The sequence below is a fragment of the Macaca mulatta genome, chromosome 1 (genome assembly GCF_049350105.2).
Source record: "Macaca mulatta isolate MMU2019108-1 chromosome 1, T2T-MMU8v2.0, whole genome shotgun sequence".
Taxonomy (NCBI): domain Eukaryota; kingdom Metazoa; phylum Chordata; class Mammalia; order Primates; family Cercopithecidae; genus Macaca; species Macaca mulatta.
This window is the reverse complement of record NC_133406.1, coordinates 54,200,255-54,227,799: the sequence shown is the minus strand read 5'-3', so window position 1 is coordinate 54,227,799 and position 27,545 is coordinate 54,200,255. Positions and strand designations below refer to the sequence as shown.

The 27,545-nt window shown below is 35.0% G+C and overlaps 1 protein-coding gene across 4 annotated transcripts in view; it reads left to right on the top strand.

Annotated features, from left to right (window-relative positions):
* The first annotated feature begins 533 nt into the window (after positions 1-533).
* KCNT2 (potassium sodium-activated channel subfamily T member 2) overlaps positions 534-27,545 on the top strand; it is a 399,597-nt gene continuing 372,585 nt past the window's right edge. For all 4 annotated transcript variants that reach the window (XM_015120935.3, XM_015120925.3, XM_015120914.3 and 1 more), the window contains exon 1: positions 534-885. In XM_015120935.3, the coding sequence (XP_014976421.1) occupies positions 791-885 (95 nt within the window). In that variant the 5' untranslated portion in view covers positions 534-790. The remainder of the gene's footprint in view (positions 886-27,545) is intronic.

Sequence of the window (27,545 nt, the reverse complement as noted above, 5' to 3'; positions counted from 1 at the left end):
GACTGAAGGCAATCAAAGCGAGGGAGCTGGTGGCATATTGGAACACTCCAAGCACCCTGGCCCCCCTCCTTCCAGAGAAGGGTCTGGAGCCCCGCAATCCGCTAATTAGCTCGCCCCCATTGGTTGTCCCCAAGGCACCCCCGTGCCGTCACTGTGCTATGCTAATGAGGGGGAGTCTCATTGGCTGGGCCTCCAGCTCCGGCTCCGCAGGGAGATTGCGGGGAGAGCGGGGTTGGACGCGTCTGGGGCCGAAACCCACCGCCCCCGACTCCCGCCAGCTCGGGGCTGTGCCGGGTGCAAGCCCGCTCGAGAGAACAGCGGCCGGGCGGCTGCCCTCTGGGAGGATCTGCCACCTGCCTTTAAGGAAAGTGCTTCACCATCAAGCGGCGCTCACTCCCACCCCTCTCCCCTCTTTCTAGGCACCGCGCGTCTTTTTCGGCGAAGTAACTTTTTATACTCGCCTCCCCCTGGTCCTGGGGACCAGAGGCGGTGCCGAGCCTGGGGGCGGTTCCTTGGCAGCGTTGATTCTTGTCAGAGCCAGACTTTTGCTCCTGGGTTGGGTTTGCATCATCCCCATTACACCCTCAGGAAAGAGGAGCCAGCCCCCTTTCAAGCCTTAGCTTCCGGCTCCAAGCCGACCCCCTCCCCCTCCCTGTCCCCTTCCCCTTCTCCCATCCCTCTCTCGGCCACAGCGTCTTGTTAGTCCTCTCCCTCTACTCCGCAATATTTTCTTTCTTTCTCCCTCCTCTCCTCCATTTGTTGTTTGATGTTTCCCACTCTTTGAGGAAGGATGGTTGATTTGGAGAGCGAAGTGCCCCCTCTGCCTCCCAGGTACAGGTTTCGAGATTTGCTGCTAGGGGACCAAGGATGGCAAAACGATGACAGGTGAGTGGTGTGGTGGAGGATTGTTCTGTAAATATTGCTGAAAAAGAGACGGAAATGGGAGGGCCGAAGTGGGGAAAGGAGGGAGAAAAGGAAAACGGAGCCAGAGAGGGAGACTAAGGCTGGGGGAGGGAGTAAAAGAGATTCTGATTTGTCTCTCCATTTTGACTCTATAGAACTGTTGCTATAGATAAGGAACTCCTTTCCTTTACACTTTTCTTATTCTTGCAAGATATTTATTGCATTCATTTGGTGCTTATTCTTTTGTCTATCTATGCTTTTCTAGGATGTGTATAAGGCTGGTATCAGAGGTACAATACACCCAAATGGTATGCAATATCAGTTCCAAAAAATTTGCGTTTTTTCCTTAGGTGTGGTTAATCAAACTCAAAATTGCATGCAAGTTGTTTGAAAACGCACATTAGAAACAAAATCTCCTGAGTTTATTTACCTACTCCTTGTCTGTGTTGTCTTGAGTAGGTGTCTACTTGCCACTGGAAATTTTATGCTGTTTAAACATTTGGAGTTTTGGGTAGACAATTGGTTTAAATATGTAACAGGTAGTTAGTGAAAATGACAACCCTTTTAATAGAATATACTCACTTTGAACAGGTAACTCTGACCATTATGAATAATGGTGTTTGTATAACATGATACAACCTTTTCATAACTAGTATATTTTTTAAACTGAAACAGCATATATGTCTCAAAATTACAAGTAAGTTTCAAAACTAGAATATTTATTGCTAGCAAAATATTGTTCATGTGTTTTATTTATAGCACTACTGCTTTGCACAAACTTCTGAAATTCCTCTGTCTATTTCTGTCTCAAGCACATTTTGTATTTCAGCGAATTTAGTATTTGATGGAATAGTCATCCCATATATCACAAGCCACATTTCTTTGTTTTAAAATAATACATGTATACTAACTAGGTTCTTAACTCAATTGAAATGTTTCATTGAAGTTTAGTTTAGTATTGATGTTCTATTTTAATTATATAAAAGACCCATTATTGGTCCAATCCAAAATCTGCTTCTCATTCACCACTGACCAATACACTCTGTTTCTTTTCTCCACCTTTTCAGCTCCCCATACCAACTCCTGTCTCTACACACCCAGGATTTTATCTTGAGCATCAATTATGGGCATCTTGTTTGGTCTCATATTAGTAATTTGAAGGGAGATGGATGTTTTGTAGAGGATATTTTGATTCAATCTCTTTTAGGCAAAAGCACACTTATTGGCTAAAAATGTAAAGAAGTAATACCAATTTCTCAGTATTCTTGTAAAGTGTTTGAGTAAACTGAAGATAAAGAAAATAATTTTTAAGTGAATTTGTAATACAAATTGACATTTAGATAAACTGTATTAGCCTGGTTAAATGGCTTTTTAAGTGTAGCATGGTGTTCCTAGTGACTGAATGTACACTTAGTTCCAGACCTCAGGATCATTATATAGAATAGAAATCCTCTTTGGAGAAAGTGTGAGATAGATTAAACACATAAAGCACATACTTTGGTTATAGTGATGGTATTGTTGCTTGCTTGTTTTAAATATCATATCCAATATGTTAATTTTCATGTGGTTGCCCTCATTTTTTTAAGGATGCTGCAGAAATATTTTAGTAATTAAGAATTTTGGTTAGTTGAACACTGCCTAAATGGATCACTGCTATATTAAAAAAGTTTTGCAGAATGGTTAAAATGTTATGTTATATTAAAAGGTCATGCTACCCCAACTTTAACTTAAAAAGCAGGCCACATTTGCCACTAAAATGCGTTATTAAACATTTAAGACAATCATTCAACCATTTTTAAGGACTTGGCTAATTTTGTGGCTTCATGGAAAACTATTTTTTGATTTTGGTTCCATTTGTTGTTAATCTTTGAAGGCAAGATACTTGGAATCAGAGAAACCCAGACTTCAGTCCTTGGCTGTTTCCTTCACTAGCTGAGTGGCCTTGGGAAAGTCATTCAGCCATTATGAGATTCAGCAATCTTATTTTTTATAATGGGAATTATACTATTTATCTTATAAAACTGTGACAAGAGGAAGGATGGAGAGGTACAGAACTAACATTTAGTTGGAACTAAGTTCTCCCAGGTTCTTTTAACTGTGTGATATGTTCTCTCTTAGTTAATCCTCAAACTCTGAATAGCAGGTAATTATGTTAGGCACAAAGAAACTGAAATTTTGGTAAATTAAATACTTGTCTTGGATATTATATCTTACCAGTGTAAAGATGACTCTTCAGTTCAGCTCATTGTTATTCAAATCCCTCAAGAAATTCTTAAGTTCTTTTCATTTAATTTATTTGAATTTATAAGAATAATTTACAGCACCTAGCATTGTTTAGGTGCTCATTAAATGTTAGTTCCCTTGTTCACTTCTGATTTGCTGTTTGCAATCCTTTTTTTTTTTCCTTTTCAAAATCCTAAGCCAATATGTGGTAGGTGAAGTCATCTTCCTTGTCTATACTACGGTGACAAATTCCTCTTTGCAATTACACCTGAATAGCAGTCTTATTCTACTCAGTTATCTTCTTGGACTTAATCTCTATAGAGTTTAGGAGGAAGCCGTCTTTCATGTAGGAGTAGGTAGGTCATTTCCAACAACAGATACATTTAGTGCTCTGCCCATATTCTCAAAGCAACTTTCACTGAACACCTCCTGCATGAAGTTTTCTCCCCACTACCAACCTCAGGTGCACATAAGTCCTGCTTGGAGAAAAAGCTAGAGTGTCACTGAGTAAATAGACTATTTCTGAATCAATACTTTTGCTTCCTTGCTCCTCAGCTTGGATAATTCTGAAGCATATCCTACACGGTGTCCAAAGGGACTGAGCTCCATTTGCCCGCAGTGATAACTGGCTTAATACTGAAAGCTTTATTGGCTTCTGTCTCTCTTCTCCCCTACTGGTATTTTATTTGTGATCAATTCCCAAATAAACTGCTTCTGCTGCAATCCTATCTCAAGCTTACCTTCTGGCAGAATCTGAATCAAGATAGCTGTCTTCTGGATCTAGAGAGACACATCCTTGTAATGATGGGGGAATTGTGTTCCAAATGTAGGAATATAAACACTTCTACCTTGTTCCTCGCTGTAGGAATTTCAAACTCCATCTTAGGTCATAGTTGACTGGCATATGAAAATGAATGAAGCATATCATAGATACTCAAATGGGTGTTAAGACATAATATTGATGGGCCTATTAGGATGTAGGAAGTATGTATTCCGTACCATAGATTTTCTGTGAACCAACTTTGGATAAGTAGGTCACCTAAATTTATATTGTGCCACCTTTTGTGTAGGTATAAACACATACACATACACTGGCATAATGTACATGTAATGTATATAGTGTATATATAACAGATCTGCATTGTTTTTGTAATATATGTATTATAAAATATCGCATATGATATGCTAAAAATTGTATATTGTTATGTAATGCATCATATATTACAAATATATGTGATGAATAATATGTTATAATATATGTAATGAATATATATGTGTTTGTATTATCTTAATGCTATCCTTAGATAATTGCTTCTCTCTCATTTGCACTCTGATATCATTTTCTGAGTAGGACATATGGGAATAGGGTTAGACACAGCAGTGCAGAGAACTTAGCACATGGATAACACTACTTCTGTGAGGCCACAAAATAAATTTGAGAGTTGTTAAATGAGAATATTGCTTATGTGTAGGGATGTCTTTTGTATATATGATGCACACTTATTTGTTTGACATCCTGAGTAAAAAACAAAAATCTAATTCAAGTGGTTTGTATGATATGTCTTTAATGGCCATGTATTCATTCAGCTGATATTTGAATGTTTGCTACATCTCAGAGCCCCATTAAGTTAGGTTTTGGGACAACTATGGAAAGGAATATGAAATAGTGCTCAGTCTAGAGGAGGTCACAGATATGATAAGAGGTTAATTCACCCCAGAATATTGACAGTATTGTTTATGTTATGATGATGTCCTTATAGAATTTCCATTTTAAGACTGTCAAGAAGATTCTGCACCATTTGCAGAAAGGATATTCGGCATTTGCTTGAAAATAAAGTAGTTGAAGTCACATATTAGAGATGGCTCAAGGCATTCAACATTCAATATTCAACTCCTGGCACCAAACCATCTTCCTGCCTTGGCCTCCCAAAGTGCTGGGATTATAGGTGTGAGCCACTGCTCCAAACCTGTTTTCTGTTTTAATATTTCTACGATTCACAAAGCAATAAAGATTTAGGGTATTCTCTTGCAGTTAAAGACTGATAAGTTACAGGTTTTAAAAGTCATCAGACACTTATACAAGCCTTCTCCTGTTTCATCATGATTTAGTAATTTTAAACTTTGGAACACAATGCACTTAATGTGAATAAATTGTCACAATTCCAATTACTGTTAATGGAAAATCCTCAGTTGTAGCCATAGAAGAGAAAGTCATTTATTTAATTAAGACCATTCTAGTTTTCAAAAATCAGGTCACTTGTTTCAAATCCAATAATTTCATGTATACCTGTTGTATTTTATAGGTGGCCTTTAGAAGTAATTAAAGGAAGTCAACTAATGCATTGTAGTTGTTAAAACGTTAAAGGATTTTAACACAGTACAAGTCAATCCAATTAACAGTTTAAGAGGTATTTATAAAAATAGAGAAATATTTCAACAGCATTTGGAATATGTGTAATTTTAGATATAAACTGCAAAATATATTGCTTTACATAATCAAATTCAGTTGTGAGAATAGGTTTTGAATTGAAATATTAAACATTTTACAAATTACTAATTTTATCCCCCATAATAAATTATATATTGTTTTGAAAAGCAGCCATTTCTTATAAAATATTTATTCTAAATTTTAAGTTCAGGTTAGTAAAGACAATTTTAAATTTTTGAGTGCCGTTAAAATGAATGACACATTATTTTTACTCTTTAATCAGATAGTGGCATCAACTCTGCATATACAATGTCTGCGAAAATGATTTAAGCATTTACTTTAGGAAGAGTTTAGACAATCCTGTGTTTCTTATCAGTATCGACTATATTATGAAAAAATCCACAATAGAAAATTAGAAACTTAAACAGGTAATGATATAAAAAACAGACTTTGAATATATATAGGAGAATATATAAAATGCAGAGAAAAGTGTATTACTTGATAATTATTGTTTTTCAGTCACTACTAAGAATTCAGACATCAATATTTTATATAAAACACACAGAGTTCTTTTCTTTTGACCAACTCTTATAAATAAAATTGAAATGTGACTTTTCAAATTACTGACACTTTGTTTTTAAAGTCTGATTCAAGTTAACAGCTATCATATATCCACTTTCTGTACTTGGTTATATATTAGCAGTACTTCTGTGAGTGACTTAATCGCTTCCCCGGGGTTCCACTTCTGAATACTGTCACATCCGGTATTATGTTCCAATATATGAATTTCATGGGGACACTAACATTGAGATCATAGCAATCAATCATTTTATCATTGATGGTTCATCTGTTTTTATTAGAGTATTCATGTATTGCCTATGTCATATTATTTATTAAGCACCATGCTTGTCTAAGTTATCTTTAGAAAATAGAGCAAAAAGCAATATTTTTTACAGTGAAACGGTAATCAGTTGCCTTATATACTTATAATTTGAAATTAAGTTAAGTTGGCCTTTTCTGAGCAATATTTAATGTTGAGCAGTATCCTTCATCAAGATGTCTTTTTTCTGAGTTTTAAATTTATAATTAAAATTTTCTCTGCAAAAGCAATCAAAACAATAAATAATTATCCAGAAAGACAATTATTTTTAATCTTTGACAATCCTTGATTGGATATGGGATTTTTTTTTATGGGTCATAGGAAAAAAACTCTTTTCACAGGATCTTAATCATTAGCAATTGAGTTGTAATTTAAGTAACAGACATCTATCTAAACATTGTGAGATAGTGAATAGGATAAACTGTGTCCACATTGATAACAATATATTATAGTCATCTGCTCAACTTCTTTTTGAAATTAGGATGGATATGAATGTCAGACATATTACCAAAGAAATAAGACTTTTAGATAAAATATTTAGGAATAAAAATGCAGTATGGGGCAATTTATCTTTTATATTGCTTTGTGATCTTATGTGGCAATTCTGAAAAAAAAAAATGAAGTAGGCTAACATACAGGGTCAGAGAATTGGTATGATGGCTATAAAATTGGTGAAACTGGCCGGGCGCGGTGGCTCACGCCTGTAATCCCAGCACTTTGGGAGGCCGAGGTGGGCGGATCACAAGGTCAGGAGATCCAGACCACGGTGAAACCCCGTCTCTACTAAAAATACAAAAAAGTAGCCGGGCGCGGTGGCGGGCGCCTGTAGTCCCAGCTACTCAGGAGGCTGAGGCAGGAGAATGGCGTGAACCCGGGAGGCGGAGCTTGCAGTGAGCCGAGATCGCGCCACTGCACTCCAGCCTGGGCGACAGAGCGAGACTCTGTCTCAAAAAAAAAAAAATAAATAAATAAAATAAATAAATAAATAAATAAAATAAAATAAAATTGGTGAAACACCATCATTATAAGCGGATTAAAATAACCACTGTATCAGTAGAGCTAGTTATGTTTTTGCTAAATAACATCTCCCTACAGAAACTTCTGACAGATGTGGATATATTGGTCTTTATCATTTCAAAATTTAAATGATAGCCTGCAGAAACCGTTAACAACATTGGCATCATTCTTTCACAGACATTAAACACCTACTAATTATCAAGAAGCACACTAAGCACTAGGGATAAAATTGTGAACAAAACAGACCTAGTTCAGATGTAAATGATTTTACAGTAGTGGAAACCATATTAGATTTAAAAATACATACACGAACTTAATTACAGTTGTGCTACGCTATAAAGGAGAATTGCACAATTTTATGAGAGAGCATGATGGAAGATGAGTCTAGTCTGGCAGATCAAATGGTGGTCTGGGGAAAGTTTTCAAAGAAACCTGTGTTGAGATCGAGGTCTAAGGATGAGAAGATGCTGGTAGATTAAATGGGAAAAGAGTATTTCAGGCTAAGGAGCAGCTTGCCTAAAAGGCCAGTGTCGGAAGAGAGCAAGGCATTTTCAAGGAACTGAGGAAAGTCAGGAGGCATTTGGAAGTATGGGTCTGGAGTTCAAGAGACCAAACTGGGCCTTACATGTGACTTGTTACTGAAGCCATCCATAGCTATGTAGAAAATCACTTACAGAAGAGAAGGGTGGGCCTGGAGCACTGACACAATTTCATACTCAGCACAAAGTCAAAATTGGTTGGGTGGGGTTGTAGACGGTAGGATGCAAGTGAAGGTGGTGGGGAACTTTAAGTCCCTTCTCATCTTGAGTTTTCTGCTTATGTAGAGTAGAGATGGATACGCAGGGCCAGAAACTTCTTCAGAAGTAGAAGTGGTGGTGGTGTGTGAAAGTTTAAAGGTATCAGCAAATGATCACACTTTATGAATAAACAAATTGTCAATATTGAGCATAGATACTGTTTTACTCTTGCCATTAAATAAAGTATAGAACACTGTTACTCTGTCAAACATGCAATGTAATCCATATCAAGTATGGATATCTAATATATATGTATTACTATTATTGTGCTCCAGAACATAGAAACCAAGAAATTCACCACAGCTGATAACCATGTTTTACTTTGTCAACCAAACTTCATCATTAGTTTTTTATTGACTAAAACAATCACTGATAGTGACAACTTTTCTGATATTATGTGTTTTGTCACTGTAGTTTTCTTAAACACTCATGTAATAAAAACGAAAACTTTGTGCTCTTAGCAGCTGAGGTTCCTTTGCATGCCTTGCAGCAAACTACCCCGTCTCTCCAGCTTACAGCTTTGTTTATGTGTATTTGGGCTCACAATTTGTCCCAGCACCTGGGTATTGGAGGACCCTAAACCACTGGGATATTTCATTGCATACCTCTCATGTAGAAGAGTGATCATGTACATGCTTGCAGCAGATGAATAGAAAACTAGGCTCCATGGAGGCCAGAAAACACCGTGAAATGACATTGGATTTTCTGTAGCTGGTCATATAAAAGCAGAGGAGTGAATTAGAAATTTCTGACCCTGACTCCTTAACAACTAGGTACAGGTAGAACAGGCTAACTCATACATAAAGTCTTATATGTAGTATATTTTCAAATTAAGGAGGAACCACTGTACATACTTGAAAAAATAAATCATTAATATAAATGAAATAAATTAGTTCACCAGTGATATTAGACTTACTTGTCTTTCTTGACTGGGAAGTGGAAATGGCTTTGGAGTTTGGAGGTAAAGAGGTGAGAACCTGGAAAGCCCTAGTTGCCTGAAAGAAATAGGGAAAAATATGCTCTTGGATGTGAGGCAGAAGATAATCAGCAAAAGAGGGAGACCAAGGACAGTGAGATTTCTTCCACAATTTTGCCTTGGATTGGACGTATTGATCTTAAGTCTTTTCTGACAAATAGAAGCAGTGAAGGAAAACCGAAACAGAACCCAATTGTCAAGCATGGCTGATGTGTAGGGGACACATCTCCAACTCTTTGACCTCTTTCCTCTTTAAAGTCTCAGCTGTACCTCTCTTCCAATCAGTGTTTCCGTAGTCTCAGCACTACTGCAATCATGCCACAGCCTTAAAGGGTGAGAACCATATCCCTCTGTGTATGCATTCCTTGAATTCAGAATTGTATTACTTCCAATTTTCACAGTATATAAATATGGGTAAGAAATAGACTTTGCATATAAAGCCAGAAAACTGTAAATCTAAGAAACAGCGAGCTGGTTGTTCTTGGCTTTCTTGCACTGGACTTACATGGAATCATAATGATGAATTGTTATTACAAGGGCACACTTAGCTATCTTGTAAACCACTGTGTGAATAGGGATAAAAGCGGATTAACACATTTGGACCTCATTTAACTCCCTGTGGGAAAACTTGTAGACTGTCCACATATTACAAACAACTAGTTGTTAACAACAGGGGCCAGATGTCTAGTTTAATAATGGACAAGTCTGTCAAAAATTGAAATACTACTCTGTCCCCTAGGGATCAGATAGGGTGATCAGCAAGCTGCACAGGTTCCGTTAAGGAGTGATGGTAATGACTTCCGTCACTGCCACACTATGTGGTGATTACATTGGCAAATTATAGATGGAAGCTGTCAGTATTTTGTTTCTATTTCTTACCTTTCTCTGCTCACAAGAGTTTATGTGCTATTTCATCCATTTCCAATAAAAATGCAAAAGATAAGGTGAAAATGTATGATCATATTGAATATAGTATTTATCGTAACATCAGAGAACATTTACCAAGTACTTAGCATATGTCAAACATTTTTTCTAAGCAGTTACATGTATTACTTTATTTAATCTTTATACCAATTCTGAGAAATTCTGTTATTTTTCCCATTTTACAAATGAATCAACCAAGGTACAGAAATATATAACTTGTTCGAAGTCACATAACTTGTAAGAGGTAACTAGAATCTAATTATTATGCCCATTCACAATGCTTACAACATACAAAAATGTGATTTAATGCTATTTAAATAATAGGAAGAACAAAATTCAAACAAATTTAAAGGCTTTTGAAGTCACAAAAATCACACACCTCTTGCATCTCCATAGGCCGGTGTTATAATGATTTGATTAAAATAAGTGTTAGGGAATTTTTGAAGTTGGTCATACTTTCTGAAAGAAAAACCCCTTTTCCCTCTACATATACAGCATGGTTCTTCTGACAGTCTGGAGAAAGTAGAATGAAATGGAAAATTAGCAAAACAAACTAAGGCAACGGTTTTATTTATGTGTGTATGGGAGTATAGATTATTATTGATTGATTGATTGAAATCGGGTAAAGGTAATTAGTATCCCAGGAACAAAATAAAAACAGTTGCTTAGCAGAATCATTAATATGAAAAAGCAAATGAATGATAAATGAATCATGAGCATATATCAATCTAAAAGGCATCATGTAAGATCAAACAGTTAACTTACTGTTTTAAAATGTCCATTTTGAATGTTTTGGCCAGGGTCATTCATTTCTTTGCTACTTTAGTTAATCCACAATTATTATTATTTTATAGCTAGGTTTCTTTTTCAATGTTTTTCTCAGTAGGACTTTAGGATTTCCTGTTTATGCTTCTATCTCCTGAAGTATTTGTACCAGTGTGAAATTGATTTTTTTCTCAACACTGTACTGGTGATAACGAAAACACTATGCAGGAATGTTATGAAATTTACATATCATAAGGTGAAGTTACCTGATTTAGGGCTTAACACTTAAGCCTACTTATTAGTATGTTCTGCCTGTTGTGAAGATTTGCAGTGGTTCACAGAAATTCATGCAATAGCACAGAATAAATAGAAAGTACAACAGAATGAAAAGATAATAAGGAAAAAAACCAAGTTAGGTGTATGTAGGTTCATAGTATGACTTTCATGAATTTGTATGTATTTACTGGAGATGGGTTGCAAAGTTAGCCAGAGCAAAGACAAGGGCATGACCAGTCGCATAAGACGAGGAATGAACTAGTAGTTCAGAAGAAACACAGCTTTCCTTGGGGCTCAAATTTAAAGCAAATTTATCCTGTGGATCTTTGGTTAGTGTACAGTATTCTTATCCACTCTCCTATCATGAAATAGCAAGTTTCATAAGACTCATAACATTCTCACTCCCTGGTGCTGATATAACTAGAGAGAATTATTCTCTTAAAGTAGATCTACAGGACACACCCAGTACTGTATTTCAGGTATATCCTATAGGACAATTAAAAAAAAAAAAAGTACATGAGGTTACTGATTGATTATATTATTGATATATTGTGTACAGTGTACACTGCTCAGTCTTTCAATCTTCCTTAAGAACCTTTTAATCTTCCTTAAAAAAGTTTTTAACCTTCCTTAAAAATCTTTTTTTTTTTTCTTTTTTAAGTGTAGGTGGCTTTGATTAATAAAAAAGAATGCAAGGAGATTGAAGTTACAAAGTTACATTCCTTTTTTGGGGGGGGGAGAAGGGCAGAGTCTCCCTCTGTGGCCCAGGCTGGAGTGCAGTCGCGCCATCTTGGCTCACTGCAAGCTCCGCCTCCCGGGTTCACGCCATTCTCCTGCCTCAGCCTCCCCAATGGCTGGGACTACTGGCCCCCGCCACCACGCCTGGCTAATTCTTTGTATTTTTAGTAGAGACGGGGTTTCACCGTGTTAGCCTGGATGGTCTCGATCTCCTGACCTCGTGATCTGCCCGCCTTGGCCTCCCAAAGTGCTGGGATTACAGGCCTGAGCCACCGCGCCTGGCAGAAGTTACATTCTTTGTTGAGAACCTGATATGTAAATGTAGTCAATAGATACTATAATAGAATGGCTGTTCTTTGGTGGAGAACATACTAGGATTCTAACCAAAACACAAGCCTGAATTATGTTTATTCTCTCCTTTTTACCTATATTGTACTAATTAATTTATTTTCTTTTTCCACTGGTGTCCAAAGTAAATATACAATTTAATGTTCTATTAAGACTTTGTAAGGGCTGGGTGGGGTGGCTCATGCCTGTTATCCCAGCACTCTGGGAAGCCAAGGCAACAGATTGCTTGAGCCCAGGAATTCTAGATCAGACTGGGGAAAATGGCAAAACCCCATCACTAAAAAAGGACAAAACATTAGCCAGGTGTGGTGGTATGTGCTCTAATCCCAGCTACTCGGGAGGCTGACCTAGGAGGATTGCTTCAGCTTGGGAGGATTGAGGCTGCAGTGAGCCGTGATCACACAGTTGCACTCCAGCACAAGACCTTGTCTCAAACAAACAAACAAACAAAATAAATAAATAAATAAAAAGTCAAGATTTTGTAAGAATCTTGAATTTGGTTATTAATATAGCCCTATACAGCCATCCTTCTCATAGCCATGGGTTTTGCATCTGTGGATTTAACCATTCATGGAGGGAAATTATTTTTAAAAAACAAATAATCCCATCAAAAAGTGGGCAAAGGACATGAATAGACAAATCTCAAAACAAGACGCACAAATAGCCAATACACATGAAAAAATGCTCAACATCACTAATTATGAGAGAAATGCAAATTAAAACCACAATGTGATACCACCGTACTACCACAAGAATGACCATGATTATGAAGTCAAAAAACAATAAATGTTGGCATGGATGTGGTGAAAAGGGAACACTTTTACACTGCTGGTGGGAAGGTAAATTAGTACAACCACTGTGGAAAACAGTATGGAGATTCCTTGAAAAACTAAAACTTGAACTACTATTTGATTTAGCAATCCCACTACTGGGTACCTACTCAAAGGAAAAGAAGTCAGTATGTGTTTGAAAACGACACATGCACATGCATATTTATAGGAGCACTACTTGCAGTTGCAGATATATGGAACTGACCTAAGTGCCCATCAACCAACAACTGGATAAAGAAAATGATACACACTTATATATATATATATGTGTGTGTGTGTGTATATATACATATATACATACGTATATATACATGTATATATACACACACACACACACACACCCATGGAATACAACTCAGCCATAACAATGAACAAAATAATAATGTCTTTTGGAGCAAATTGGATGGAGCTGGAGGCCATTATTCTAAGTGAAATAACTCAGGAATGGAAAACCAAACACCATATGTTCTCACTTACAAGTGGAAGCTAATCTATGAGGATGCAAAGCCCTAAGAGGGATATAATGGACTTTGGAGACATGGGGGGAAGGTTGGGAGGGAGGGTGGGGAATAGAAGACTATATATTTTGTACAGTGTACACTGCTCAGGTGATGGGTGCACTAAAATCTCAGAAATCACCACTAAAACACTTATCCCCATAACCAAAAACCACCTGTACCCCAAAAACTTATTGAAATAAAAATAAAAATTAAAAACCTACTATAAAAATACAAATGAAAAGCCAGTATAGTATTACAACTATTTATATAACATTTACATTGTGCTAGTTATTATAAGTAATCTAGATTTATACTTGTTGGGAGGGTATGATTAAGTTATGTGCAAACGTTATGTCATTTATATCAAAGACTTGAGCATTTGTGGTTTTTAGTATCCCCAGGGGTCCTGGAACCAACCAAGGAATGACTGTTTATACGTACATAGATAGAGATATATATGAAGTGCATGACTATTATAGCCAACTTCTGGTTGCTAAGTAATTCATATCATATGAATAACCTCAAACTAGTGCAGCTTTTTAATTTATCTATCACCTTTAATATCACCATAATTATTTCACTTATAGTGAATTAATATCATTAATTCATTACTATCAATTCCTTAATATCAATATAATTATTTCAATTCTCCATTTCAAAAACTTACAGTAGATTTGTACTATTTTTTCAAATTCCTCCCTCAATTAGGTATTGAGCTCTGCCTATTGTTTCTTGGTACAGTTTCATTCTATCTTATTTAAATTACTACAGCGCTTGCCAGCGTAGCTCTTTATTCCAGGTCTGTTTTATGCACCCTATCTAAGGTAGTCTTCAATGCTTAACTCAAGCCTCAGTCAACCTACGCATTTTCATCAGTCTTCTTAAACATGATTTTACCATGTCATATTCGCATTTAAAGACCTATGGTATGTCATTAATGCTATTATTTGAAATTTAAACTGCTCAGCTCAACATTCAAAGCTCTTTATTAATCGACATTTCTTCCTAAAATGATTTTTGAAATTTGATCTGTGTATTTTTTCACAGAAATCATCTCTCTTTTCACAAGCTGATGTCTGCTTTTTGCTTGTGTCATACCATGATCTGAGGCTATCTGGTATCATGTCACCCCCTTTTTCATTACCAGACTCTAAGTTGGATGCAGTGCCAGAGTTATTAATGACATTTTGAAATCACTCCAATTAATCCATATATTCTACATGCCATTATTTTGTTTTATAATTATGCTTATATTTTTGAAGGTGTAACATAACTTTCTAGGGGTAAAACCAGTTATTTAATTCGTTTTGGATCCTCCTACATTATTTAACACAAATAGTCCAAGAATTTTAGTTCTGCAGTATAAAGAATATATTGCCAAAAGAAAAAGAAGTCACAGCTATGAATATATAGGCCACCACATATATACATATGTACGTTATTATAATAAAAATGAGTCATTTGAATTAAAATTCATATCCCCCTTAGAAACAAAATAGTTTTCAATGTTCATTCTAAGCCTAGGTATCATAGTTTAAGGTATTTGACTTGAAAATGTCTTCTCCCCATCTAATTTAATATTCACAAGGAACTTTTCTGTGGAAATAGCAAAGCAGAATGTGCTTCAGTCCATAATTCATACTGTGACAGTTCAAATGACTGTTAAAGTGAATTCTGAAATTTACATAGGGAATTGCTCAGTGAAAACCATCAATCTGCTTGACAGCCAGCAGTGCCATTGTCCAAGGGACATGTGGAGGTGTTGTAAATTATCAACTCCATCTCATACTCACATAGGTAATGATAGTAATACAGAGTTGAGATGAACGGTATTGAATTCGTGTGTGTGTGTGTGTGTGTGTGTGTGTGTGTGTGTGTGTGTGTGTGTTGGTCTTCTGTAAAAATCTTTTTCTTTTCCTTATTGAGAAACAGTGCTTATAATAGTTTAGGGTCTGTTTAGTTTTGCAGTGTTAGTATGAATAAAGAGTGATTTTCTTGAAGAATAAAAAGTATGTGGAATACATCTGTGACCATTATCTAAACAACATGTTCTAAAAATTCAAATAGAAGGTACGTTATTCAAAAACATGTACATTCCTATTATTATATGTGTACAAAGTCAGATCTTTTGTGGGATTTTTTTGTTACATTTAAATTTTTAATTTTTGTGGGTACATGGTAGGTGTACCTATTTTGGGGGTTCATAAGATGTTTGGATACAGGCATGCAACGTGTAATAATCACATCATGGAAAATGGGGTATCCATCCCCCCAAGCATTTATCCTTTGTGTTACAAAAAAATCCTATTATACACTTTTAGTTATTTTTAAAACCAATCCCACTACTGGGTATCTACCCAGAGGAAGAAAAGTCATTATACAAAAAAATACTTGCACATGCATGTTCATAGCAGCACAACTCACAATTGAAAAAAAAATTGCAATCAGCCCAAATGCCCATCAATCAAAGAGTGGAAAAAGAAAATATATATATATTTTATATATATATATGTATATGTATATATGATGGAATACTACTCAGCCATAAAAAAGAATGAATTAATGGCATTTGCAGCAACCTGGATGGAATTAGAGACTATTATTCTAAGTGAAGTAACTCAGGAATGCAAAACCAAACATCATAGGTTCTCACTCATATGTGGGAGCTAAGCTATGAGGATGCAAAGGCATAAGAATGATACAACGGACTTTGGTGACTTGGCAGGAAAGGGTGGGAGGGGGGTGAGGGATAAAAGACTACAAATTAGGTTCAGTGTATACTACTCGGGTGATGGGTGCACCAAAATCTCACAAATCGCCACTAAAGAACTTACTCATGTAGCCAAATACCACCTGTTCCCCCCAAATTTTATAGAAATAAAAATTATTTTATTAAATTAATTTATTAAATTATCTTAAAATAATTTTTATTAAATTTAATATAAATTATTTTGTAGAAATAAAAAAATAAAAAATAAAAGTACATTTAAATTATTATTGACTGTAGACTCCCTCTTGTGTTATCAAATACTAGGTCTTATTCATTCTTTCTGACTCTCTCTCTACGTATTTTTAAATATATATTTTTATATGTGTATATACATAGATATGTATCTGATTATATGTATGTATATATACATATATGTATTTATAACTGTATATATGGTTAGAAAGCACTTGATAGCACACATATTAATATATAACTAACTATATATAAAATTATAACTATATAAATACATTTATATATTTACATATAATTAGAAAGTTATATATTAATATGTGCTCTAAATATAAATATATAAATATACAGTTAGAAAGAAAGAATAACATTATATATATAAAAATATATACATTTCTTTTTTACTTTTGTTACCCATTAACCATCCCCACCTCCTCTCCCAACACCCCCACACTATCCTCCCAGCATCTACTAAACGTTGTCCTACTTTCTGTCTCCATGCCTCAGCCTCCAGAGTAGCTGGGAGTACAGGTGCATGCCACTACACCTGGCTAATTTTTTGTATCTTTTTGTAGAGACAGGGTTTCGCCATGTTGCCCAGGCTGGTCTTGAATTCCTGGCTTCAAGTGATCCACCCGCCTCATCCTCCCAAAGTACTGGGATTACAGGCGTGAGCCACTGCACCTGGCCTGAGATCTCCTTTCAACATAAGATTTGGAGGTGGTGTAACATCTCAACCATATCAATAAGGAAGAGAACATACCTATGAGTTGTGGTTGAGGTGAACTCGATTTTACTGCCAAGTAACGTGAAAATATCAATTTAGGAACAGGTGGTTTGTTTTACTTAAAATTTTAAAGTAGATCAACCATCAGGATTTTGTGAGTGATGGAGCCCTTGCCCACCCCCAGCTCATCACCAAAAAGTCGTTTTCACCTGGAGGAGTATGTCCTACATTATCTGGAAGGACAGTGAAGAAAAGAACGAGGGTAGTGCCAGGGTCTGTGAGGAAGCAGGAAAGCAAGGCTCTGGAGGAGTGCAGGCTTGGGGCTGTCACCTGAAACCTGGCCTCCACTGCAGTGACCGTTATACTATTTATCTTTCTTATAACAAGCCATCTCATAATTGGAATCTGTTCTGCTTGTTAACAAATATTATCTGTCAGTGGCTGGCATCTGTTGATCACTTTTGGCAAACGTGGGATTTCTATACAGTTCTTTTTTACCCTCACCCTTTTGTATTTTTGCTCACTTGGCATATTTTAAATGCCTTGTGTGAGGAAGAGCTATACTCGGTCAAAAGTGTGGGAAAAGTAAAGATTGACAAGTAGCAGCATTCTTGGCTTTATTCCTTTCAATATGTCCTTTAACATTTTGGTGATTTCCCAAAGACTAGAAGGTCACAGTGTGTTTACTTTGTATTTATTTTTTATTTGTGTAAATTTAAGGGATACAAGTGCAGTTTTGTTACAGGGATATACTATGTAGTGGTAAAGTCTTGGCTTTTAGTGTAGCTAAAACCTGTATAGTGTATGTACTCTACACACTATTTTTAAAACAACAATGGCTACAAAAATGGTTCTCTGGTGTTGGAATGAAGAAAGCAAGAGGAAAGTCAGAGTCACTTTGTTTAAAAAGTAGCATTTAGAAGGTTTAGGAGTACACTGTAGATAATACTTAGTAAAAATTGATTTAGAAATCTATATGCATAAATTGAATAACTCTTAATGAAATGGGATGAGTATGATAGACAGTAGGTTCAATAACTGACAGAATGAATGAAAGGGACAATTCAGTGTATTCAAAACACCTACAGACAGCCAAGAATATCAAGACTGTGGAATAGTAGGTCACATATAATCAGAGTTAATGAATAAATGTCACAAATACACATACTCATGTTGTATACTTTTATAAGAAATGGAACAACTTATTAGATTGATTATGAAGGGTCTGGTATCAGACGGATTGGTTTTTGGTTTGGTAAACTCCCCAAAGAGAGATGGTTTCAGAATGGAAAAATAAGGAAACATGTTATGCTTAAACTTACAATATTATTTGCTAACAAACTATTCAAATAATTTTATTATTTTATTTTAAAAATACATTTTGAACATTTAATGCCAACACCTCTAGACTACAAATACTATGTTAAATTCTTTCAAGAACACTTAAAAATGTATAGTTGGTACATTTTAATGTGTGGAATTGTTAAAAGAAGAACATGTAAAATACTTTGACTATTCACACGTGCGCACACACACACATGCTGTTTTTTATGTATAGTGACTTTAAGGATTATGTTTATACAAGTGGAGTTATACCATAGAAGATACAGTTATATCAACTGATGTTTTCACTTAACATATTTTATGTAAACCTACTTAAATCCGTTGTTTTGTGACATGTATTTCTAAGTAGATTCCTAAACAAGATTACTTTTGATATTATAATATTCTATAATATGAATATATCATGTTTATTTAATTGGGTGTTGTTAGATATTTAGGCTGCTTCCATGTTCATATTTTACATTCTTGTCTTTAAATATATATAGGCTTTTGGGCGGCCTCACTGATGATTTACTAAAATAAATTCTTAAATATGAAATTACTCTGTTGAGGAATAAGAGTATGAACATTTCTATTTTATGGTGTTTAATGCATACTTCCATATCATTACCCTAGAAATATGATTTCATTCCTATATACAAGTAGTAGTCTATGTATTATTGTTTCTTGGTAAAAATTAATTGCTGCCCATAACTATACAACTTTTATAAATCATTGTAAAATGTAAGTTTCTAACATAATTGATTAGAGAAAACTATATTAGTCCTTTGTGCTTTCTGGGTATACAATTGTATCGTTGTAGATTTGTATCATTGGCAAAACAAAGACAAACAAGGAAATTTACCAAGCTTATGTATTAAGAATAACAATAAAAGTGACTGCTTTTTAAAAATCTCAACAGAATGTTTGCAATAAGACAGTTTTTGTTTTGCTAATAAAATCTTTGTTTTGCTGTGTGCTAGTAAGAAAAGTAAAGGAAAAAGATTAATAAATCACACTTTGACATTGCCCTCTTGGAGAACCTAATGATAAAAATAGATACTATTCATGTTTTTATTATTTTAAGTAAATCATCACATTTGTGGTGTACTGCACCGGGGCATTAGGGCAAAAGGTTTTGCTTTAAACGGTTGATTTCCTTTTTTTTTTTTTTTTCCGTCTATTTAATCCACATTCAGTGCTACAGAATATCACTTTTCAGTCAAATATTACAAATCAAATGTTCATGGACTGCCGACGCTACTAATAGCATGTTCAAATAACCTGCAGAAGTTGAACTGAAAGATTTGAGATATTCAAAAGCCACTCCCTCTTGAAATAGCGGTTCGGGTTAATAGTAAACGAGAATTTGCCCCTTACCTTGCCTCAGCCGATAGAAAAGGTTTTTTAAAGTATTGATTACAGTTATTGTAATTTTTCCACACTATCTTATCGAGGCAAGAATCAGGCAGGCATTGAGCTAGAGAGTGTTACCATTTTTGAAAAGATGAATAAAATTTTCTCTCAAATTAATTAGATATTTGGGAGCAGTGGAGCATGTCAGTATTTAAACAGGAAAATTTGAACTGTCTTAATTTTGCAGTGGACTTTTATTTTACTTTTCATCATGTTACTCCTACCCATGCCATTGTGTAGTCAATTTAATTCTAAAAGCAAATATCAAAGAGTTTGGGTTACATACTCTATGGGTTATTTTTGATACTTCTTTTTCATTAAAATAGAAGATTTAAGTTTAAAAGGGAAGCAATTTTTTTTTCTATTGAGTGCTTACATAAACTTATGTCTATAAATTATTGTAATCAAAGTCTACAAAGCCAAATCTTATAGCCTTATATCTAAACCAGGACTCTGAAATTAGGACATGATACACAGCAATCTGAATAATTATATGGAATGTTATTAAATGATAATACTTTGTGAATTCTGGTATTATTACTTTGGTAGCAATTAAATAATATACGTTAAAGGTCATATGCTTCTTTAATGCCATTATGTTAGAGCTGTTAAGGGCATAAAGTCTTAACCAACTCTTTCTGATGAGTTTGGTCCCTCTTCCAGTATTTAGTAATTGTGTAGTCTTGGGCAATCATGTAATCTCTCTAGTTGTCTGTGCTCTCATCTGCAAAATGAGGATAATAATTTTACTGCTGTTGGTAGGTAATACGTAATTTATGAAAATTCCTTAGCTCAGTGCTGGGTAATAATTTCTGCTAAATGATACCTTCTTGGTCTTTAGAAGTCATCAATATGTTGTTATTTGATATTTTATGATTTAGAAAAAATAGTTTCGAAAACACATTAAGTGTATAAAGTGCCAGTTCTTGTTAAAATTTTATTCAAATTTTTTCCATGATTCGAATATATTCTATATTTCATTAAGTTGCTTTGAGGAAAGTAGAATCATCACAGCAGAAGTTTATTGCTGTTCACGTTTCATAAACTCAGTCCATTTGAACGATATTATGCTAATTGAGTTTTAGAGAGTCAAGCTTCAAGTCAAATGTTTTTCTCTCATACTTGTGGAAAACAAGAGTTCTGTTCTCCTATTAACACTTATTAAATACTGTTATTATTATTCAATGTGGACACATTTTATCAATACAATAAGAGCTCAGGGGAGGAACATGAATAATATATAGTTTGTAATGGTAAGATATGGTGGAAGAGATTGTAAGTTGTACCACTTAGGGTTGTTTTTTTTTTAATGTTGGTAGCCTCTAAATTATTCTTCTCCAACTATTTCTTTCTATTCATGTTTCATAGTAGAAAAGGTGGTTTGATATTGGCTTTGCCAATAGCAGAGTAAGAAAGTGACTCAGTGATAAATCAGGTACTCTTATTAATGATAACAGAAATGAATAACAATGCATGTAAGAATTCTTATTATTCTAGCAGCAGGGGATGTCTAGATTATCAGATGACTAGTATCAAACAAATTTGCCCCCAAATGATTGAATTCATAATAATATTACTGACAGTTTTAAAACTTTAAATCAAGAGTTTAAAAACCCCATGAGATTTTAAATAAAACAACAAAATGGGGAATTTAGTAGCAAGAAAAGAAGTGAACGGCTTTATTAATCTGCTAATTATATGTATATTAATTAATTAATTTCTTTATTTTGAGACAGAGTCTAACTCCATCACCCAGGCTGGAGTGTAGCAGCAGAATCTCAGCTCACTGCAATCTGTGCCACCCAGGCTCAAGTGATCCTCCTGTCTCAGCCTCCCGAGTAGCTGGGACCACAGGCACTCACCACCATGCCTGGATAATGTTTTGTATTTTTTTTAATAGAGATGGGGTTTTGCCATGTTGTGCAGACTGGTCTCAAACTCCTCAATTCAAGGAGCTCAAGAGATCTGCCACTTTGGCCTCCCAAAGTTCTGGGATTGCAGTCATGAATCATCACACTAGGCCTGCTAATTTTATCATTAATAATTCAATAGAGTTGAAATTTATGTGCTTTTAATAAAAAAGTTTTGTTTATGTTTATTGCCTCTATAAAATGTAACTGATGGGCTATAAAAACTAAAGTACTTGAAAGTATCTAAAGTTTTAAATCCTGTACTTCTAGATGAGCTATTCCATTTTCAGTCTATGAATTAGTAAGACTATGTCCAAGGAATTACACTGGTAAACCTAATGCATGAGTGAGTGAATGCTCTTTTTTTTTTTTTTTGATTAAAAGAAAAAAATACTCTAAAATAATCCTATTCCTTTTCTTGCTGTTATCTGTGAGTCATCAAATTCATTGTGTGATCTCTATAATAAGTTTTTTAATTAGTTAGCTTCCTATTGGCTGTAATAAATAGTTCAGTTATTTCCACTAAATTGACCTGTCCATTCCATTTATTTGGGCAATTGGATTATCGACTGATTGGAATGACAAAGATAATTCATTAGTATTAATTGTTTAGATAAATATGTGTGGTCCAATAATCAAAATATAAATTAAATATATGTGTAGAAAACCTTCAAAGGAAACGTTTCTTTTCCTCTCTTCACAGTTTATTTACTCACTACCTGTTACTTGATGTGTAAGTCAAGTCTTCTTCTCTTTGAAGAGATAATTTGTGTAAAGTGTTTGACACAGAACAGGGTTGTATAGTATCTCGAGGTTATAGCTAATTCTTAACTTCCTGATCTTCCTCTTGCCTCTTCCTCACTGTTGAGCTTTCTTCCTAGTCTAAGATTTTGTGCTTATTATTTTATTTCATTTTTATAACTACTCCCTTGAGTTGTCATTTTTTAAATATCTCCAGTTTCTACAACTAGACTCCAAGTCTCTTCTACATCGTATTGTACTCATACTTGAAAATAATAAATGCTTGGCAAATTCTGAATGATAAGCCTCTACTGCCTGTGAATGGTCCTTGTTCTGAGTAGAACACATGTGTGCTGACTCTCCTTCATGGGGCCCATGCCTACTGGAAGCACCCTCTCCATTCGGAGTTCATCTTTGCAAACCCCACCCCCAAACAAACAAATGAAATGTTTTGCTTGGAACCCTGAGCAAAGTCTCCTGAATATTAGACTGGGTGACAAATCATGAACCATATTTGTACTTGGATAAAATTTAACCCAAATTCCATTTGTAATCTTCAAGCTAATTAACTTCCTCCTGAGTCCCAAGGTTCTTTTTCTGGCAAAGCTTATATATTTGCTATTAAAATAAAATCTGATATAAAAGTTGACGGGAATTTTCTTTTGACAACTTTATTTCTAGTTACTACAATGTTTGACAATATAATTTTCTGAGAATATGTTTATTCATCTGTACTCTTTCTGTCTTATCCTCATACTCTGTTGCTTTAATGGTCCAGGCATGCCCCTCTCTGCTAATCCTTTCTTCTAAGCCTACTGGTATGCATGCACCCTTACAAATAAATTTTCCAACACTTTCAGTTTTTTCAAAGAGAGTTCATCCATTCGTTAATTTGAATAGGAACCAAACTGTAACATTAGAATCTTTTGAATAAAAGCTGATAATTTTCATACTACTCCTCATATATCACAGGTTTGGAAATGTGTTGTCCCTCTTCTTACAAATTATACACCATTATATTTCCCTTTATTTGAGGCGTATGTTATTTGTTACAGCCTTTGCTTTTTTCTTGTCACCGTGTTTTGACCTTTGGTGATTCCTCCACAGTTATGGAGGGTTTGGATGGGAGTTTCTATTCTTTTTATTTTATTTTATTTTAATCCCAGATGCTAGTATCATTGTTTTCACATTCTTTGCCCAGTGAACACCCTGTTCCAGACACTGCCTTTATAATTCCTTTAGTTTGGTGACTTTTATGTCCAATTCTGCCCAGCACCCTCTTGTTAGGCTGGACCTGAGTATGACCAAGATTGTTTTACTTCTGGAAACTTATGTGACAACATCCCACCATGTAACTCTAACTTGTCCTTTCAGTCTTCACACTTCCTTACTAACACTAAACTGATTCATTTTTACATATCATCAAGACCTTCAGTACCCTATATATTTCCATGCTTTCCTGCCATTTTTAACCTGAACTTTTCTTTCCTGCCTCTTATTTACTCTTCTATCTTGTGCTGTCTTTCTTCTGCCCTATGGCTCTACTTATGTTTCTCTTAAAATTTCTGATGATCTTTTTCATGCCAGGTCCAATGAACATTTTTTTTTTTTTTCTGACTCTCCTCTTTCTCAAAACTTCCTTCTCTTGATTTCTATGATATCATTCTTCTTTGTTTTATGTCCTACTCATCTTATCTTAGTTCTCCTTTACAGGCTTCCCTTCTTTTATTTAGCACTGAAAACTATGTTTTATCAAGGATTCTTCCTTGGTGCTTTGTTCTTTTCATTTCTAGTTAACTTCATTTAAACTTCAATAAATGTAATTATATGTTGATAATTTCCAAAACACGTACTGTCTTGCTTCTCTGTGCGGAGCTCTAAAACTATACAGACTACTTTCCACTGGGTGTCTTTTCATGTTCAACAGACATTTCAATCCACAGTGTCCAAAATTAATTTTGTCATCTCTTCGAAACTATTTACCCTATGGTATTTTCTGTGTTTAGGTATGGTACCAACATGCAACCAGCCACCCAAGGCTTGATTATTAAATTCTTTTTAAAGCTTGGTTCACTACAGATCTCATTGCTTCAATTCATAGATGGCTCAAATAGCTGTCTTCAAGACTCCATTTTAATTATTACTCTTCTAATTAATGTGCCTGCCTTTCTCATCTGAACTGTAGAGAGGTGTTTTAATTTTTCTGCCTCAGGTCTTCTTTCTGGCTGCCACTGGACAATTCCTCTGTCTGGAATGAATAACAACCTCTGAAGACATCCCACTCTACCTCTACACATCACATGATATTCACCTATTTTTTGACCAGTTATCACTTACATAATCTTTATCTCAGCATTTTAGGAAGGCTTTTTCCCTATGCAAATCTCTGTATTTTATAATCCTGTATAATTATATTTTATAATCCTATGTAATCTGTATTATCTTCTGTATTTTATGCTTTTCAAACCTTTATTGTACTCCATTTGTTCTACTTTATTTAGTTTGGACAAGCTGAAGCAGGTGACATGGCTCATCTGTATCCTTGCTTGATGCATCAATGCAATGTAAATGAAGTGGTGGTGAGAGAATAATTCAAAGGACTCAGTGTTTGAACCAAGCCTAGTCAATGCTGCTGTATCTTGGGTGTTTGTGGAGGCACTACATTAGTGGCCAGGCCTGAAGAAATTGGGAACTTGCCCTTATAAGGCAGCTTACACAACTTGCCCTCTATCATTCTCACCAACCATTCAAAACTTCTAAAAATCTCAGCTCCACTTTGTTTTGCAAGTTTATTTTCCCTGCTTGCATAAAATTATTCATGGATCTTTAGCTCCTTAATAGAACATGCATATAACATTACTTTTTACTAGCATTCTTCCAAGTACTTTACATGCCCAATGAGAAAGCATAGTATTATCCCCATTGTATAGCTGAAGAAACTGGCATAGAGAAGTTAAGTAACCCGTTGGTGATTACAAAGCTAGAAAGTGGCAGAGTCAGGAGCTTGAATCCTATTTTTCTTGGCCATTAGGCTTGCTGGAAGGGGATACTAAGATGTAGGAAGGGAAAGTGGAGATGAGGGTCTTTGTTGATTTTCCTAAAAAATGTGGTGTTATACTGGCATATGGAGAGAAGTTGATAAATAAATATTAAATACATACATGTTGGTTTTGAAATATATAAGACTTTTTAAAGTGTACCTGAAAAACTGGCAATGTTATTGGTTCTCCCACAGAATTTTCTTATGAGAGATCTAATTTTCTTGAATTGTGAACATTGAGGCATTTGTAATGCCTATTATCCAGGTATCATCTGTCTATTCATGTTGTACACATCTACTATAATTTGGGAGAACAACAAAATGAAAGACTTAGTTTTCAAAACATAAGTAATGGAAGAAAGTGAATTTGATTTTTTTATGACACGGCTTTTAGTAAATACTTTTAAAATGAATTGAAGTTAATTTATGCTTGAGTGGGATTTCTTTCTCTTTTTGGAAAGTTTTTATAAATAAATGAAAGCAAATATGTTCTTACCACTAACACTTTCCCCTCTGTCTTTCCCCCTGTCTCCTTAGGATACTTGTGGAATGTCTTTAGAGTGAGTTGGGACACTGAGAGGACTTTGTATTGTGTTAACTTCATTATATTGAAATTTTGGAATAGACTCAGGGAATAAGGGACAGGAACAAATGGGGCAATATTCACCTGGTGGCATTCATTTTCAGTAAAGAGCAAGCAAAACCCTTTATTAAATTGAATGTTTTATTTTTGCTTAGTTTGGAATATACGTGTGTATTTCACATATATAAAAATAGAACTTTTTTTTTTTTTACTAAACTCGTCCAGATCTAGATATTTCTAGGCATATGGAATTTGGAGGTTACAAAATGAACTACTAAGAATAAATATTTCCTATTTCCTACTCCTCAAGTATCATGTGAGAATAATTTTTCTATGGCAATAAAAATAATGAAACACTACAATCTGACCTATATATTTTCTTGCAACAGATTAGCATTTATGTGATCTTATTCTAAGCCAATGTGATACAAAAAGGTAAAAATGCTAAAAGAATGACTATATCACTTACATAATAATGTTTCAATGTTTAATTGTCTGAAAAAAATGTATGTTTTGTAAATAGCTGTAGCAGCTATAGTCAAGATGATTTCTTGAGAAGAAATTACCTGTTCTTTAAAAAATGTTCTTGTCAAAATAATGCTTATACATAGCTCAAAAAGTCAGCTATTATTAGAAAGCTTACAAGAAAACAAGAACAAGTAAAACAACAATAACAAAAACCATCTGGCCTCTGTCTTCACCTTGTCAGCCTTTCCATGATGTACTTTTCAGAAAGAAACACTTTGAAGCTTTTTGAGATTTTTTTTCTCCGCTTCTGTTCTCTATAGTCAGTTTCTCAGTTTCTCAATTTTTGGGAGTATTCATTGACTTCTTACCGTGAAATATAAGGATTTAGCAGTCTATACCTATACAGTCTATACAACACACATCTTCCACTCCCCATTCTTCCAATATAGTCATTATTTTTGTTTAGAGGAATACCATGTATGCATATCATATGACTATTTAAATTTTGCTCAGAACTGAGTAATGAGTATTATGATTATCATTTTCTTATTCAACGATTTTGTTTCTAGGGATTTATGCATTTTCATTTTGTTGTCTGCTAAGTTTTCTAGTTACCTATTGATAGTGTTTCACCAAGCACTGTAGTAGAACTATAAAGCCTTTCTCAGGGTAATCAAACACATCAGACTGTACCTGTAGGGAAGGTTCAGGTTACGCTGTGGAAAGAAGCAGTCTCAGATCCTCCATGGTTCTCTTCTGTGGAGTTACTCAGG